Source organism: Marmota flaviventris, chromosome 1 (assembly GCF_047511675.1).
Source record: "Marmota flaviventris isolate mMarFla1 chromosome 1, mMarFla1.hap1, whole genome shotgun sequence".
Lineage (NCBI taxonomy): Eukaryota > Metazoa > Chordata > Mammalia > Rodentia > Sciuridae > Marmota > Marmota flaviventris.
Genome location: NC_092498.1, coordinates 169,345,722 through 169,362,037, shown reverse-complemented (window position 1 = coordinate 169,362,037; position 16,316 = coordinate 169,345,722). Strand labels below are relative to the sequence as shown.

Below are 16,316 nucleotides of genomic sequence, written 5' to 3'. Positions count from 1 at the left end.
CCAGATATACATGTGTCATAGACATATATAAACGACTAGAAAATAGGAAAAGATTCTTAGAGCCAGCTATAACACCAGAGCAAGATCCTAGGCTTCTGCTACTTTGCCAGGTAAGAGTCCTTTTATTATTACTTGACAGTGGAAAGCCTGGTAGTCTCCAGGGAGAAAGACAACATGAAGAAGAAAATAATGGGTAGAAATGGTGCAGATGGAAAAGCACTTAATTGTGTCAGCAAAATAACTCATTCAGCCAGTGGTTCAGAAGAATTTCAGTATTTTAACAATTAGTTCCACCATGCTGATATGTCCTGTTAGACTATCAGCCAGTATCAAAATGCCAAAGAGAATAATTTTATAGAAAAAAATATAGAGAATTAAAGTGATGTTTTTAGATTATTGCTTGTTTACTCAAAATATGAAAAACATGGTCTCAAAATGCAGAAAATTCTAACTAGAGGTACATTATAGTGGCTTTCAGATAAATATGTGGCATTTAAATGCAAATTGAGGGCTGGGGATGTGGCTCAAGAGGTTGCGCGCTCGCCTGGCATATGTGCGGCCCGGGTTCAATCCTCAGCACCACATACAAACAAAGATGTTGTGTCTGCCGAAAACAACAAAAAAAATAAATATTAAAAAAATAAAAAAAATTTTAAAAATAAATGCAAATTGATATCTTAAAGGATTTGGGGGGAGATTAGAGTGTTTAAGAGGACATAAAGGCAAATATATTTGGAATTCTAGATATGTTAAAATAGTAATAAAGTAACGTTACATTTTTCAGATTATCATTTAAAAAGAAAAGTCTAAAGAAAAATATATATCTTAAACTGGGTGGTAGATTCATGGGTATTTATATTATTAATCTGCTTTATTACTTATATTCTTTTATACAAATCTAATATTTCCATATAAAGAGGAAAAGATTAGAAGTTTTTTTGTTTTGTCTTGTTTTGACTTTTGTGGTACTGAAAATTGAATACAGGGTATCACTAAGCTACATCCCAATCTTTGTATTTTATTTTTGAGACAAGGTCTTGCTAAATTGCCCAGGCTAACCTTGAACTTGGACTTTTCCAGCCACAGCTTCCCAAGTAGCTGGGATCACAGGTGTGTTCCACTGTGTGCTTCTAAAACTAAAGATTTTGAAAGTAAACAGTTTAAGTATTGAAAAGAGCCTTTCCGGTATAGCAATTGCATTGTTATAATATTTTGAAATATATTCTCTTGTAGTTGAAAAACCGAGGTCGCTGGCTCCATTGGAATGAATTAATTAAAAGTACTGATTTAGAAGATAAGCGCATCAAGATTCAAGATATCATAGTCCCTACGATGGACACAATTAGATATACATTTCTAATGGATTTGAGTATTACCTATGCAAAGTAAGGAACCCTATTATATACATGAATTTTACATGTAATAGTTCATTCTAATACAATTACAGCAATTTTTAAAGTAAACTCTGAGGTTATCCAGTTTCAGGTAACCGAGATCCTAGGGGACTAATTGTATGCCTAAAGTGACATCTGTGCTATTGGCAAACCTAGAATTCAGGTTTCCTATTGTGTACTCCAACATCTGCCATCATATTTGTTATCTTGTGAGTCGCCTTGTATTTCTCTTGTTTGTAACAGATGACTAAAAGCCAGTTGCAATGTTATTGTGAAAAGCTATACATTATAGCTTAGTTATAGTTCAGTTTGATATCTAAGATATCTTTGATATCAAACTGATGATGATCCACATTCTTCCATTACACTTAGCATTTTTTAAAATATGTTCTATGCTGGTTCTGATTCCATAGCTTAATATGAATATTACAAACTCAGATTTTAATCAGAATAATACATCAAAAAATAGTATATAAAACTGGTCAGGAGACTAGACATTTACTGTAGCCATATCTATACCAACTTTTTTTTTTTTTTTTTTTGGAATACTTGGGATTGAACCCCGCACTGCACTACTGAGCTACCTCCCCAGCCCTTTCTTTTGTATTTTGAGACAGAGTCTTGTTAAGTTGCTAAGGCTGGATTTGAATTTGTGATTCTCCTGCCTCAGCCTCTCAAGTAGCTAAGATTAGATATATACTACCATGTCTGGCACGATGCCAACTTTTAAAATAATATTTTCAGTTTCTTTTAAAACATTAGGTGTAACTTATCAATACTACTTAAACTTTATAAATGTCATGTTATTTTTAAATAAAGAACTTGCATCTGAGTGTATTTTGTAGCACTTTCATGTTGGTTTTTAAAAAAACAGGAAAATAGCTATGGGGAAAATTATTTTATCCCTGTTTTGTATCTCTAGTTGCATTTTTTTAACTTTAGAGGCTAATAGTCAAAACTTTGTAGCAGGTCTTGGGAGCCTAATATAGGAGGATAAGGCTAGCCTGGGCATCATAGTGAGAAACCACCTCAAAACAACAACAACAAGAAAAATATTTTAAAATTAGTAAGTACATAATTACAGAGGAAATTACTTATATAAAAATGTATTAAAATACTGAGTATATTTGAGTTATAGTAGTCAAGTTTCTGCTTCTTTATTAACACACTAATAAGATACAGCAGTGGATTTGAAGACTATAGTATTTAAAAAAAATTTTTTTAGATGTTGATGGACCTTTATTTTATTCATTTATTTATATGTGATGCTGAGAATTGAGCCCAGTGCTTCACACATGCTGGGCAAGCACTCTACCACTGAGCCACAACCCCATCCCCTATAGTAGTTCTAAAAGAACTTTAACTTGGTGTTCCTCCTTCAATATTAGCATAATTTGGCTCACTTAGGTAACCTTTTACAACTGAGTACTGCTCAGTTTCAGTGCCAACCTTTGCATTTATTTTTATGTATTATATGGTGAGAAATTACCAAGGTGAAAATATTTCATTTTACTGCAACATTTCTCAAACTTAGTTTTTCAATTTCTCAATTCCTTAGTTTTGTGAACATAAACTCATATGATTGTTTCCCCTTTCAAATTAGTAAATTTTATTCAAGAATGGGAAACCCTGATTGAGGTCTCACTGAAGGAGGAATTTCCTAGAGTTTTCTTTTAGACAAATAATTTCAGTTAGTAATTGAATTGATTTAAAAATGCTCTTAACAGGTGTGTGTGTGTGTGTGTGTGTGTGTATACACATACATATATACATTTAGCTTGAGAATTCACTGTTATTTCATTTTCACCAAAATTTTATGCTTTTAATTTTTAAAATCCTAAACCTATAACATTATCACTTTATTATTATTCTCCACACTGCCAACCCTATGTCTGTACCCCAAATTTGAAGTACAAATACATCACCTTTCTGGGGAGACAAACTTAGACTTTCTTTTATGAAAAAACAAACAAACATATCATTATTTGTTTTATGAGTGTTTCATTTTGGGGTGTGGGGTATGGTTATGATATGGGGTCTTACTAAATTGCCCAGGCTGGCTTCTAATTTGCAGTCCTCCCATCTCAGCCTTTCAAATAGCTGGAATTACATGTACCACCATGCCTAGGTTTATGGGTGGTTTTGTTCATACTAACATTAATCTGTTTAAATAATAATTTATTACTATTAGACACTGCAACATTATGCAAAAATGTATGCCAATCATTAATTTTAGTAATCTTTAATAAAATAATTATAGATAAAAGTGTGAATTTTTAGATAAAGAATAATTTATGATTTAAGTTTTCAACTAACTCCAGCTTCTTTCAGTGAAAATATATTCCAAATTTCTTACATTTTAAATGATATATTCATTATTTTCATAAAGGCCACTGCTTTTTGTGGGTCCAACAGGCACTGGAAAATCAGTGTATGTGAAAGACAAACTAATGAATCACTTGGAAAAGGACCAGTACTTCCCTTTTTATGTTAATTTCTCAGCACGGACCAGTGCCAATCAAGTGCAGGTTAGTTTAAAACCAGAAACATGGGTCTATAACTATGAAATTTTTTCCTTATCTGATAAATGTTTTAAATTTCATGTCAAATGAGAAACTGAATAAATCTCCTATAAAGTTAAAATGAACAGTTTTGTGTTAATAATGTATTATTTAGTATTGTCACTTTTTTTTTTTTTTTTTTTGCCTGAGAAAAAGCAAACATTGATTTCTTAACTGGAGAAGGGAATATAAAAGAAAGATAAACCACACACACCAGGCAGTAGTGGGTAGAGATAAGAGAACTTCCAGTTGTTCTTTCTAGACTCCTTGTGTTGTCTTAGGAGCATATGCTGCTCATTGGGTCTTTTAAAACATGGACTATCATGTGACCTTGTGTAATAAGAATATGTAGTTGTGTATCCTACCCTTGGCCCCTAAATATGACAAGGTGAAACTACTCACGAAACCTTTTCAATTGTCACTTTTAGCATCCATTCCTAAATCTATGCCTATTCATTCTTACCTGACCCCATTTCTCTTGTTTTAAGCTCATAACATTCTCTTGACTGCACAAATCTGACAAATGTAAAGCTGCTTTATTGTGGAGCTTAATTTGAATTAAAATAATAAATTCAGTATTCATGTTTACAATAGACAAGAGAGTTCCAAAATTATGAAATACAAGAAAACATTTACATTCCTATTAACTATAAAAAGTTTGGAGCTGGGAATGTGGCTCAAGCGGTAGTGTGCTTGCCTGGCATGCGTGCCACCCGGGTTCGATCCTCAGCACCACATACAAACAAAGATGTTGTGTCTGCCGAAAAACTAAAAATAAATAAATAAATATTAAAAATTCTCTCTCTCTCTCTCTCTCTCTCTCTCTCTCTCTCTCTTTCTTTTTCTCTCTCTCTCTCTCTCTCTTAAAAAAAGTTTATAGAGGTTGAAAGATAAGTGCTTTTAAATATTAAGTTAATGTTGGGATATAAAATGAGGAAAACAGTATAGAAATATATGCATGTACAATATAAGCATGATATATAAATATCTGTGTAACAATTCTGAATGTAAAAAAGGGTTTCCATAAATATTCTTTGAATGATATTATGAAGTATTACCCTAAATTTGAATAAAGAAGAAGAAGCACATACATAATAATGGATAACATTATTTCTTTACAAAAACTGTTAAACTCCTTTTTTTTTCTAGTGTTCAATAAGGATTTTATGTTGAGTTAGTCTTTGATAAGATAAACAAATGGTATCTCCTACTAATAAAAATCCCATGGATATTGGCAGTATAAGTCCTTCTTTATACTAATTTAACATAAGCAATAATAATAATAACAAATATGTAATATGATTATAGGTTAATATATCACTCTTTCTTTTAAAAACTTTAGAATATCATTATGGCTAGATTGGATAAGAGACGCAAAGGAGTTTTTGGACCACCTATGGGAAAGAAATGTATAATTTTCATAGATGATATGAATATGCCTGCATTGGAGAAATATGGAGCTCAACCTCCTATTGAATTATTACGACAGTTTTTTGACTGTGGAAATTGGTAAATATTAACTGACACCTTAATAAGTAAGCTATGCTGAAGTAATTGCTCATTTTTATATTTTAGTTTTTCAAAGCAAAATAGTACATTTTATGTTATTTAAGGAAAAAGATCATTGATGAGATTTTCCTATACAGAAGTTTTGGAAGGATTTTCTATATCTTGTGTTTGTTTTTGTTTCTTTTCTTTCTTTCTTTTTTTTTTTTTTTTGAGATGGTGTCTCTCTGTGTTGTCTAGACTGGCCTTGAACTGTGCTTAAGTGATCTTCTCACCCGACTCTTCCAAGTAGCTAGGATTATAGGTGTGTGCCACCACACCCAAGTGTATATCTTTTTTGAAGATTATTTTAGAGGAGTTTTAGACTTATAATGAAGCAATAAGAAGGTATAGAGATTGTCTGTATAATTTCTGCTCCCAAATATGCTAGCCTCCCCCATTATCTACATTTTCCACTGGAGTGGTACATTTGTTCAGTTGATAAGCTTACATTGACAAATCATAATCACCCAAAGTTCATAGTTTACCTTAGTGCTTGTTCTTCATGTTGTACATTCAAGAGTTTGGAAACTGTATAATTTCATGTGTCTATCATTATAATATCATATATATTAGTATCACTGCCTTAAAAGTCTTCTGTACTGTTTTTCACCACCCCCTACCTGGCAACAACTAATCTTTTTATTATCTCCATAGTTTAGCCTTTTCCACTTAGTCAGCTTTTTGTTGCTTTAACAATATATGAATAATCAGCTTATAAAGAACAAGGATTTTTTTTCTCTTATTTTTAGAGGTTTCAGTCCATGTTAGTTAACCCTTTCGCTTTCAGTCTTGCAGAAATAACACATTATGGCAGGGAGTGTGTAGGGAGCAAAACCATTCAACTTATGGCTAGGTAGCCATAAGGGAAAGACGAGGGTCCCAGAATCCTCTTTGAGAGCATGTCCCCAGTGACCTGAAAACCTCCCACTAGACCCCACCTCTTAAAGTTTCTACCACCTCCCAATGGTGCCAAGACTTTAACACATAGGCCTATGTGGGATATTCAAGATCCAAACTATAGCAGTTATATAATTGGAATCATACAGTATATAATCCTTCCAGATTGCCATCTTTCACTTAAAATGTGCCTTTAAGTTTCCTCTGTGTCTTCTTTTGGCTCATTTCTTTCTAGCATAACAAAGTACATATAGGTACTATTTAGACAATCTTATGTATTCTGAAGATTAGATTTGATATGAGAAAAAGAAAGCCAGGACATCACCATAACTAGGGCAACTGTATAATTCATGGTTCAAACTGGGACATTTCTGAGAATAAAAGGAGGATGTCATTAATATTTACTGGACAACCAGCATAAACTAGATTTGTCCTAGGTAAAGTGGGACATAAAGCCATCCTACCTATATCTAGCTACAAGTAGGTTGTAGGAGCGTTCATCCATGTTTCTGGGTTTGGAGAAAGAAAAGGAAAAATGGAGAGTCAAATTGGAATGAAATGTAGGAGGAAATAAATGGAAGGATAGGATGAAGGGCCATAATTTTTAGTTGTCAGTGGACTTTTATTTTTATTTATTTATTTATACGTTGTGCTGAGAATTGAACCCAGTGCCTCACACATACTAGGCAAGTGTTCCACTATTGAGCTGCAACCCCAGAAGCTTTAATTTTAATGAAGTCAGCTTTTTGATTATTTCTTTCATAGATCATGCCTTTTGTATTGAATCATAGAAAAATCATCATCATAGAATCTGGGTAATTGAATCAGTGTCATTGAAGGCAGAAATAAAATTCTACTTCAAATAAAAGATTATCTCCTACTTAAAGCATATGTAAAATTATTCCTTTTATAGAAGCTAAAATCAGATTAAATTTCTAGGGATATCTATATTAATTCCATCTTATTTATAACAGATTGTTTAAATTTTTATGTGTTTATAAGGTATGATCTTAAGGACACAAGTAAAATCACACTGGTTGATATAGAGCTGATTGCTGCCATGGGTCCTCCAGGTGGTGGAAGAAATCCAGTCACTCCCCGTTTTCTTCGACATTTCAACATCTGCAGTATTAATTCTTTTAGTGATGAAACTATGGTTCGAATCTTCTCAACAATTGTGGCATTCTACCTCAGGACTCGTGAATTTCCTACAGAGTATTTTATAACTGGGAACCAAATAGTCAGTGGGACTATGGAGGTGAGAAAGTAATGCAGTATAAATTGTTTTGGTGTTACATATTTCCCTCATTTGGCCTTTTTATATTTTGTATTTTATTGATGCTTTATGATTTGTTGTTACATTCTCATACATGCGCACAATATAACAATATAATTAGGTTATTTAATTCAGTAGTACTTCCCATTTCCCTCTCTTCCTCCCTTCCCTTGGTTCCCTTCCTCTACTCTATTGATATCCCCTCTATTTTCATGAGCTCCCCCTCTATTTTTCCCTTTTTTGTCTCTCTAACTTCAACATATGAGAGAAAGCATATAACCCTTGACTTACTGAATCTGGCTTATTTTGCTTAATATAAGCTCTCGAGTTCTATCCACTTTCCTGCAGTCAACATAATTTCTTCTTTATGGCTAACTCCATGGAGTATATATACCACATTTTCTTTATCCATTCATCTGTTGATGGACACTAGGCTGCTTCCATAATTTTTACAATCTATATATTATGCTGATTTTAATATTTTAGGATAAATACTGAGAAGTGATGCTATCTCTTTTATTAATTCTTGATATAGCTGGTTTTTGATGTTTCCATTCCTAGTCTTTAGAGGAAACTGCATATTGTTTTCTATAGAGATTATATTATACCAACAATATAAGTGTTTCTTTCTCCCACATCCTCTTCAGGATTTATTATTATTTATATTTGTGATGGCTGCCATTCTAACTGGAGTGAGATGAAATCTCAGTGTAGTTTGGATTTGCATTTCCTGGATTGCTAAAGATGTTGAACATTTTTCGTATATTTGTTGGCCACTTGTATTTCTTCTTTTGAAACATATCTTTTAGTTCATTTGCACATTTATTGATTGGATTATTTGTTTTTTCAGTGTTAAGTTTTTTGAGTTCTCTATACTCTGGATATTAATCTTCTGTTGGAAGAGTAAATTGCAAAGATTTTTCTCCCACTCTGTAGACTCTCTCTCTACACATTCTTTTTTTCTTTTTGGTGGGGGTTAATGGCAGTTGAACTCAAGGGGACTCAACCACTGAGCCACATCCCGAGCCCTATTTTGTATTTTATTTAGAGATGGGTCCCACCAAGTTGTTTAGCACCTTGCTTTTGCTGAGGCTGGCTTTGAACACACGATCCTTCTACCTCAGCCTCCAAGCCACTGGAATTATGGGCCACCGCACCCAGTGGATTCTCTTCACATTCTTAATTGTTTCCTTGTTGTACAGAAACTTTCTAATTTAATGCTCTCCTACTCTTTAATTCTTGGTATTATTTCCTGAGCTTCCATAGAGGAAGCTGTTGTCTGTGCCTATAGGTTGGATTGTTGACCCTACATATTCTTTTAGCAGTCACAGAGTTTCTGGTCTAATTTCTAGTACTTGATCCATTTTACATTGACTTTTGTGCAGGGTAAAAAATAGAGAGCTAGTATTATTCTTCCACATATGGATATCCAGTTTTGCCAGCATCGTTTGTTTAAAAGGCTGTCTTTTCTCCAACATGTTTTTGGCACCTTTATAAAGGATTCAGATGACTGTACTTGTGTGGGTTTGTCTCTGTGACTTCTGTTTGGTTGCACTGGTCTATATGTCTCTTTTTATGCCAGTACCATATAATTTTTGTTATTATAGCTCTGTACTATACTTTGAAGTCAGGAATCTGCATGTCTCCAGCATTGCTTTTTTTTTTTTGCTTAGAATTGCTTTGACTATTCTGAGTCTTTTATTCTTCTTTAGGACTATTTTTTCTAGTTCTGTGAAGAATGTTGTTGGTATTTTGATGGAGATTACATTGAATATATAGATCACTCTTGGTAATATGTTGACCCTTTTAAAAACATTTTTCCTTAGCCATCTACTTTGATCTTTGTTATCAGAGAAGATTTAAGAACAGCAAACAAATCACAGGCTTTGAAATTAGTGGATCTAAGTAGGGTTGAGCTTTGACTACTGTTTCATGACTGATTGACCTTGAGCAAGTAATTTGACCTTTCAGAAGCTCAGTTTTTTAACCACTAAAATGGGATATAATATCCACTTCACAAGATTCCTATAAGAAATTCATCCAAAAGGCCCAGTGGCCCGCGGCGGGACAGAGCTTCCAATCACTCCTGCAAGGTAGGCGGGCCTGCGACCCACCGGCAGAAGAGGAGCAGCGGCCTGCTGAGAGGCAGAGCCGCCCCTTCCCCCTGCGCTGGCAAGGTAGAGGGAACTGTGACCACGCACAGAGCAGGCCCAGCAGCCTGCTGAGGGGCAGAGCCGCCCCCCACCCCCCGCGCCTGCCAGGTAGGTGGAACGGTGACCACCGACAGAAAAGGCCCAGTGGCCCGCGTCGGGACAGAGCTTCCAATCACTCCTGCAAGGTAGGCGGGCCTACGACCCACCGGCAGAAGAGGAGCAGCGGCCTGCTGAGAGGCTGAGCCGCCCCCTCCCCCTGCGCCGGCAAAGTAGAGGGAACTGTGACCACACACAGAGCAGGCCCAGCGGCCTGCTGAGGGGCAGAGCCGCCCCCCACCCCCCGCGCCTGCCAGGTAGGTGGAACTGTGACCACCGATAGAAAAGGCCCAGTGGCCTGTGGCGGGACAGAACTTCCAATCACTCCTGTAAGGTAGGCGGGCCTGCGACCCACCGGCAGAAGAGGAGCAGCGGCCTGCTGAGAGGCAGAGCCGCCCCCTCCCCCTGCGCCGGCAAGGTAGAGGGAACTGTGACCATCCACAGAACAGGCCCAGCGGCCTGCTGAGGGGCAGAGCCGCCCCCCACCCCCCGCGCCTGCCAGGTAGGCGGAACTGTGACCACAGACAGAAAAGGCCCAGTGGCCCGCGGAGGGGCAGAGCTTCCAATCACTCCTGCAAGGTAGGCGGGCCTGCGACCCACCGGCAGAAGAGGAGCAGCGGCCTGCTGAGAGGCAGAGCCGCCCCCTCCCCCCCACGCCTGCAAGGTAGACGGAACTGTGACCACCATCAGAACAGGCCAGACCTGCAACCGAGAGACAGAACAGGCCCAGTGGCCTGAGGAAGGGTAGAGCCGCCCCCCCCCGCGCCTGCAAGGTAGGCGGACCTGCGACCAACTGGCAGTACAGCCCCAGAGGCGTGCAGAGGGGCAGTGCCGCTGCCTGCGCCTGCAAAGTAGGCAGAACTGCGACCACCGACAGAACAAGCCTAACGGCCCGCAGAGGGACAGAGCCGCCGCCCGCGCCTGCAAGGTCGGCGGACCTGCTACCGACCGGCAGAGCAGGCCCAGCGGCCTGCCGGCGTGGTAGGCACATTGCCCCAATTGGAGGAGGGGCAGAGCCGCCGCCCGCGCCTGCGAGGGAGACTTTGCAACTATACAAGACCAATATAAATATATAGGGGGAAAATTCAATAGCACAACAGTTTCACCAAGTAGAAAGGAACGCGAACAGTATGAAGAGACAAGTAAAGAAAGGACCACAAGCATTGCAGGTCAACTCAACGTTAGAAGAGGTAAGAGCTGCAGCAGATGGAATGTCAGATAAAGAATTCAGGATATACATGCTTCAGATGATCTGGAGTCTCAAGGAAGACATCAGACAGCAAAATCAGACAATGAAAGATCACTTCAACAATGAATTACATAAACAAATCCAAGAAGCAAAAGATCAACTATACAGGGAAATAGAGGTTATAAAAAACAAACAAACAGAAATCCTAGAAATGCAGGAAGCAATAAGCCAACTTAAAAACTCAATTGAGAATACTACCAGCAGAGTAGAACACTTAGAAGACAGAACATCAGACAATGAAGATAAAGTATTTCAACTTGAAAAGAACATAGACAGCTCAGCAAGACTGTTAAGAAACCATGAGCAGAACATCCAAGAAATATGGGATAACATCAAGAGACCAAATTTAAGAGTCATTGGGATACAGGAAGGGACAGAGTTTCAAACCAAACGAATGAGCAATCTATTCAATGAAATAATACGAGAAAACTTCCCAGACTTGAAGAATGAGACAGAACCCCAAATCCTAGAAGCCTACAGGACGCCGAATGTGCAAAATCATAAGAGACCCACACCTAGACACATTATAATGAAGATGACCAACATACAGAATAAAGAGAGAATTTTAAAAGCTATAAGAGAAAGGAAGCAGATCACATTTAGGGGTAAGCCAATCAGGATAACAGCTGATCTTTCAACACAGACTCTGAAAGCTAGAAGATCCTGGAATAACATATTTCAAACACTGAAAGAAAATGGGTTCCAACCAAGAATTGTGTTTCCAGCGAAATTAAGCTTCAGGATGGAAGATGAAATTAAAACCTTCCACGATAAACAAAAGTTAAAAGAATTTGCAGCTAGAAAACCATCTCTTCAAAACATCCTTGGCAAAACATTACAGGAAGAGGAAATGGAAAATAACAATGAAAACCAACAGTGGGAGGTAGGACACTTAAGGGGGGAAAATAATCAAAGAGGAAAACAAACCATGTTTAGTAACATAAATAAACAAATATGGCTGGAAGAACAACCCATATCTCAATAATAACCCTAAATGTTAATGGCTTAAACTCACCAATCAAGAGACACAGGCTAGTAGAATGGATCACAAAACAAGACCCAACAATATGCTGCCTACAGGAGACGCATTTGATAGGAAAAGACATACATAGGCTGAAGGTGAAAGGTTGGGAAAAATCATATCACTCATATGGACTTTGGAAACAAGCAGGAGTATCCATACTCATATCAAATAAAATAGATTTCAAGCCAAAGTTAATCAAAAGGGATAAAGAGGGACACTACATACTGCTCAAGGGAACCATACACCAACAAGACATAACAATCATAAATATATATGCCCCAAACAATGGTGCAGCTATGTTCATCAAACAAACTCTTCTCAAGTTCAAGAGTCTAATAGACCACCATACAATAATCATGGGAGAGTTCAACACACCTCTCTCACCACTGGACAGATCTTCCAAACAAAAGTTGAATAAGGAAACTATAGAACTCAATAACACAATTAATAACCTAGACTTAATTGACATATATAGAATATACCACCCAACATCAAGCAGTTACACTTTTTTCTCAGCAGCACATGGATCCTTCTCAAAAATAGATCATATATTATGTCACAGGGAAACTCTTAGACAATATAAAGGAATAGAGATAATACCATGCATCCTATCTGATCATAATGGAATGGAACTGAAAATCAACGATAAAAGAAGGAAGGAAAAAGCATACATCACTTGGAGAATGAACAATAGGTTACTGAATGATCAATGGGTTATAGAAGACATCAAGGAGGAAATTAAAAAATTCTTAGAGATAAATGAAAACACAGACACAACATATCGGAATCTATGGGACACGTTGAAAGCAGTTCTAAGAGGAAAATTCATTGCTTGGAGTTCATTCCTTAAAAAAAGAAAAAACCAACAAATAAATGATCTCATACTTCATCTCAAAATCCTTGAAAAAGAAGAGCAAAACAACAGCAAAAGAAGTAGAAGGCAAGAAATAATTAAAATCAGAGCTGAAATTAATGAAATCGAAACAAAAGAAACAATTGAAAAAATTGACAAAACTAAAAGTTGGTTCTTTGAAAAAATAAACAAAATCGACAGACCCTTAGCCATGCTAGCGAAGAGAAGAAGAGAGAGAACTCAAATTACTAACATACGGGATGAAAGAGGCAATATCACAACAGACACTTCAGAAATACAGAAGATAATCAAAAATTATTTTGAATCCTTATACTCCAATAAATTAGAAGATAGTGAAGGCATAGATGAATTTCTTAAGTCATATGATCTGCCCAGATTGAGTCAGGAGGATATAGACAACCTAAACAGACCAATATCAATTGAGGAAATAGAAGAAACCATCAAAAGACTACCAACTAAGAAAAGCCCAGGACCGGATGGGTATACAGCAGAGTTTTACAAAACCTTTAAAGAGGAACTAATACCAATACTTTTCAAGCTACTTCAGGAAATAGAAAAAGAGGGAGAACTTCCAAATTCATTCTACGAGGCCAACATCACCCTGATTCCTAAACCAGACAAAGACACTTCAAAGAAAGAAAACTACAGACCAATATCTCTAATGAACCTAGATGCAAAAATCCTCAGTAAAATTCTGGCCACTCGGATACAAAAACATATCAAAAAAATTGTGCACCATGATCAAGTAGGATTCATCCCTGGGATGCAAGGCTGGTTCAATATACGGAAATCAATAAATGTTATTCACCACATCAATAGACTTAAAAATAAGAACCATATGATCATCTCGATAGATGCGGAAAAAGCATTCGACAAAGTACAGCATCCCTTTATGTTCAAAACTCTAGAAAACCTAGGGATAACAGGAACATACCTCAATATTGTAAAAGCAATCTATGCTAAGCCTCAGGCTAGCATCATTCTGAATGGAGAAAAATTGAAGGCATTCCCTCTAAAATCTGGAACAAGACAGGGATGCCCTCTCTCACCACTTCTGTTCAACATAGTTCTCGAAACACTGGCCAGAGCAATTAGAGAGACGAAAGAAATTAAAGGCATCAAAATAGGAAAAGAAGAACTTAAATTATCACTATTTGCAGATGACATGATTCTATACCTAGCAGACCCAAAAGGGTCTACAAAGAAACTATTAGAGCTAATAAATGAATTCAGCAAAGTCGCAGGATATAAAATCAACACGCATAAATCAAAGGCATTCCTGTATATCAGCGACAAATCCTCTGAAATGGAAATGAGGACAACCACTCCATTCAAAATATCCTCAAAAAAAAATAAAATACTTGGGAATCAACAAAAGAGGTGAAAGACTTATACAATGAAAACTACAGAACCCTAAAGAGAGAAATAGAAGAAGATCTTAGAAGATGGAAAAATATACCCTGTTCATGGATAGGCAGAACTAACATCATCAAAATGGCGATATTACCAAAAGTTCTCTATAGGTTTAATGCAATGCCAATCAAAATCCCAACGGCATTTCTTGTAGAAATAGAGAAAGCAATCATGAAATTCATATGGAAAAATAAAAGACCCAGAATAGCAAAAACAATGCTAAGCAGGAAATGTGAATCAGGCGGTATAGCGATACCAGACTTCAAACTATACTACAGAGCAATAGTAACAAAAACAGCATGGTACTGGTACCAAAACAGGCGGGTGGACCAATGGTACAGAATAGAGGACACAGAAACCAATCCACAAAACTACAACTACCTTATATTTGATAAAGGGGCTAAAAGCATGCAATGGAGGAAGGATAGCATCTTCAACAAATGGTGCTGGGAAAACTGGAAATCCATATGCAACAAAATGAAACTGAATCCGTTTCTCTCGCCATGCACAAAAGTTAATTCAAAATGGATCAAGGAGCTTGATATCAAATCAGAGACACGCCGTCTGATAGAAGAAAAAGTTGGCTACGATCTACATACTGTGGGGTCGGGCTCCAAATTCCTCAATAGGACACCCATAGCACAAAAGTTAATAACTAGAATCAACAAATGGGACTTACTCAAACTAAAAAGTTTTTTCTCAGCAAAAGATACAATAAGAGAGGTAAATAGAGAGCCTACATCCTGGGAACAAATCTTACTCCTCACACTTCAGATAGAGCCCTAATATCCAGAGTATACAAAGAACTCAAAAAATTAGACAATAAGAGAACAAACAACCCAATCAACAAATGGGCCAAGGACCTGAACAGACACTTCTCAGAGGAGGACATACAATCAATCAACAAGTACATGAAAAAATGCTCACCATCTCTAGCAGTCAGAGAAATGCAAATCAAAACCACCCTAAGATACCATCTCACTCCAGTTAGATTGGCAGCCATTATGAAGTCAAACAACAACAAGTGCTGGCGAGGATGTGGGGAAAAGGGTACACTTGTACATTGCTGGTGGGACTGCAAATTGGTGCAGCCAATTTGGAAAGCAGTATGGAGATTTCTTGGAAAGCTGGGAATGGAGCCACCATTTGACCCAGCTATTCCCCTTCTCGGTCTATTCCCTAAAGACCTAAAAAGAGCATGCTACAGGGACACTGCTACATAGATGTTCATAGCAGCACAATTCACAATAGCTAGACTGTGGAACCAACCTAGATGCCCTTCAATGGATGAATGGATAAAAAAAATGTGGCATTTATACACAATGGAGTATTACTCTGCATTAAAAAATGACAAAATCATAGAATTTACAGGGAAATGGATGGCATTAGAGCAGATTATGCTAAGTGAAGCTAGCCAATCCCTAAAAAACAAATGCCAAATGTCTTCTTTGATATAAGGAGAGTAACTAAGAACAGAGTAGGGTCGAAGAGCATGAGAAGAAGATTAACATTAAACAGGGATGAGAGGTGGGAGGGAAAGGGAGAGAGAAGGGAAAATGCATGGAAATGGAAGGAGACCCTCAGAGTTATACAAAAGTACATACAAGAGGAAGTGAGGGGAAGGGGAAAAATAATACAAGGGGGACAAACGAATGTCAGTAGAGGGGGCAGAGAGAGAAGAGGGGAGGTGAGTGGAGGGGAGGGGGGATAGTAGAGGATAGGAAAGGCAGCAGAATACAACAGACACTAGTATGGCAATATGTAAATCAATGGATGTGTAACTGATGTGATTCTGCAATCTGTATATGGGGTAAAAATGGGAGCTCATAAC

At 37.2% G+C, this 16,316-nt stretch overlaps 1 protein-coding gene across 1 annotated transcript in view; it reads left to right on the top strand.

Moving 5' to 3' along the window:
- Dnah12 (dynein axonemal heavy chain 12) overlaps positions 1–16,316 on the top strand; it is a 260,520-nt gene that overhangs the window by 125,155 nt on the left and 119,049 nt on the right. The window contains exons 37-40 of the mRNA XM_071618864.1: positions 1,234–1,385; positions 3,784–3,922; positions 5,298–5,464; positions 7,403–7,658. Coding sequence (XP_071474965.1) covers positions 1,234–1,385; positions 3,784–3,922; positions 5,298–5,464; positions 7,403–7,658 — 714 coding nt within the window. The remainder of the gene's footprint in view (positions 1–1,233; positions 1,386–3,783; positions 3,923–5,297; positions 5,465–7,402; positions 7,659–16,316) is intronic.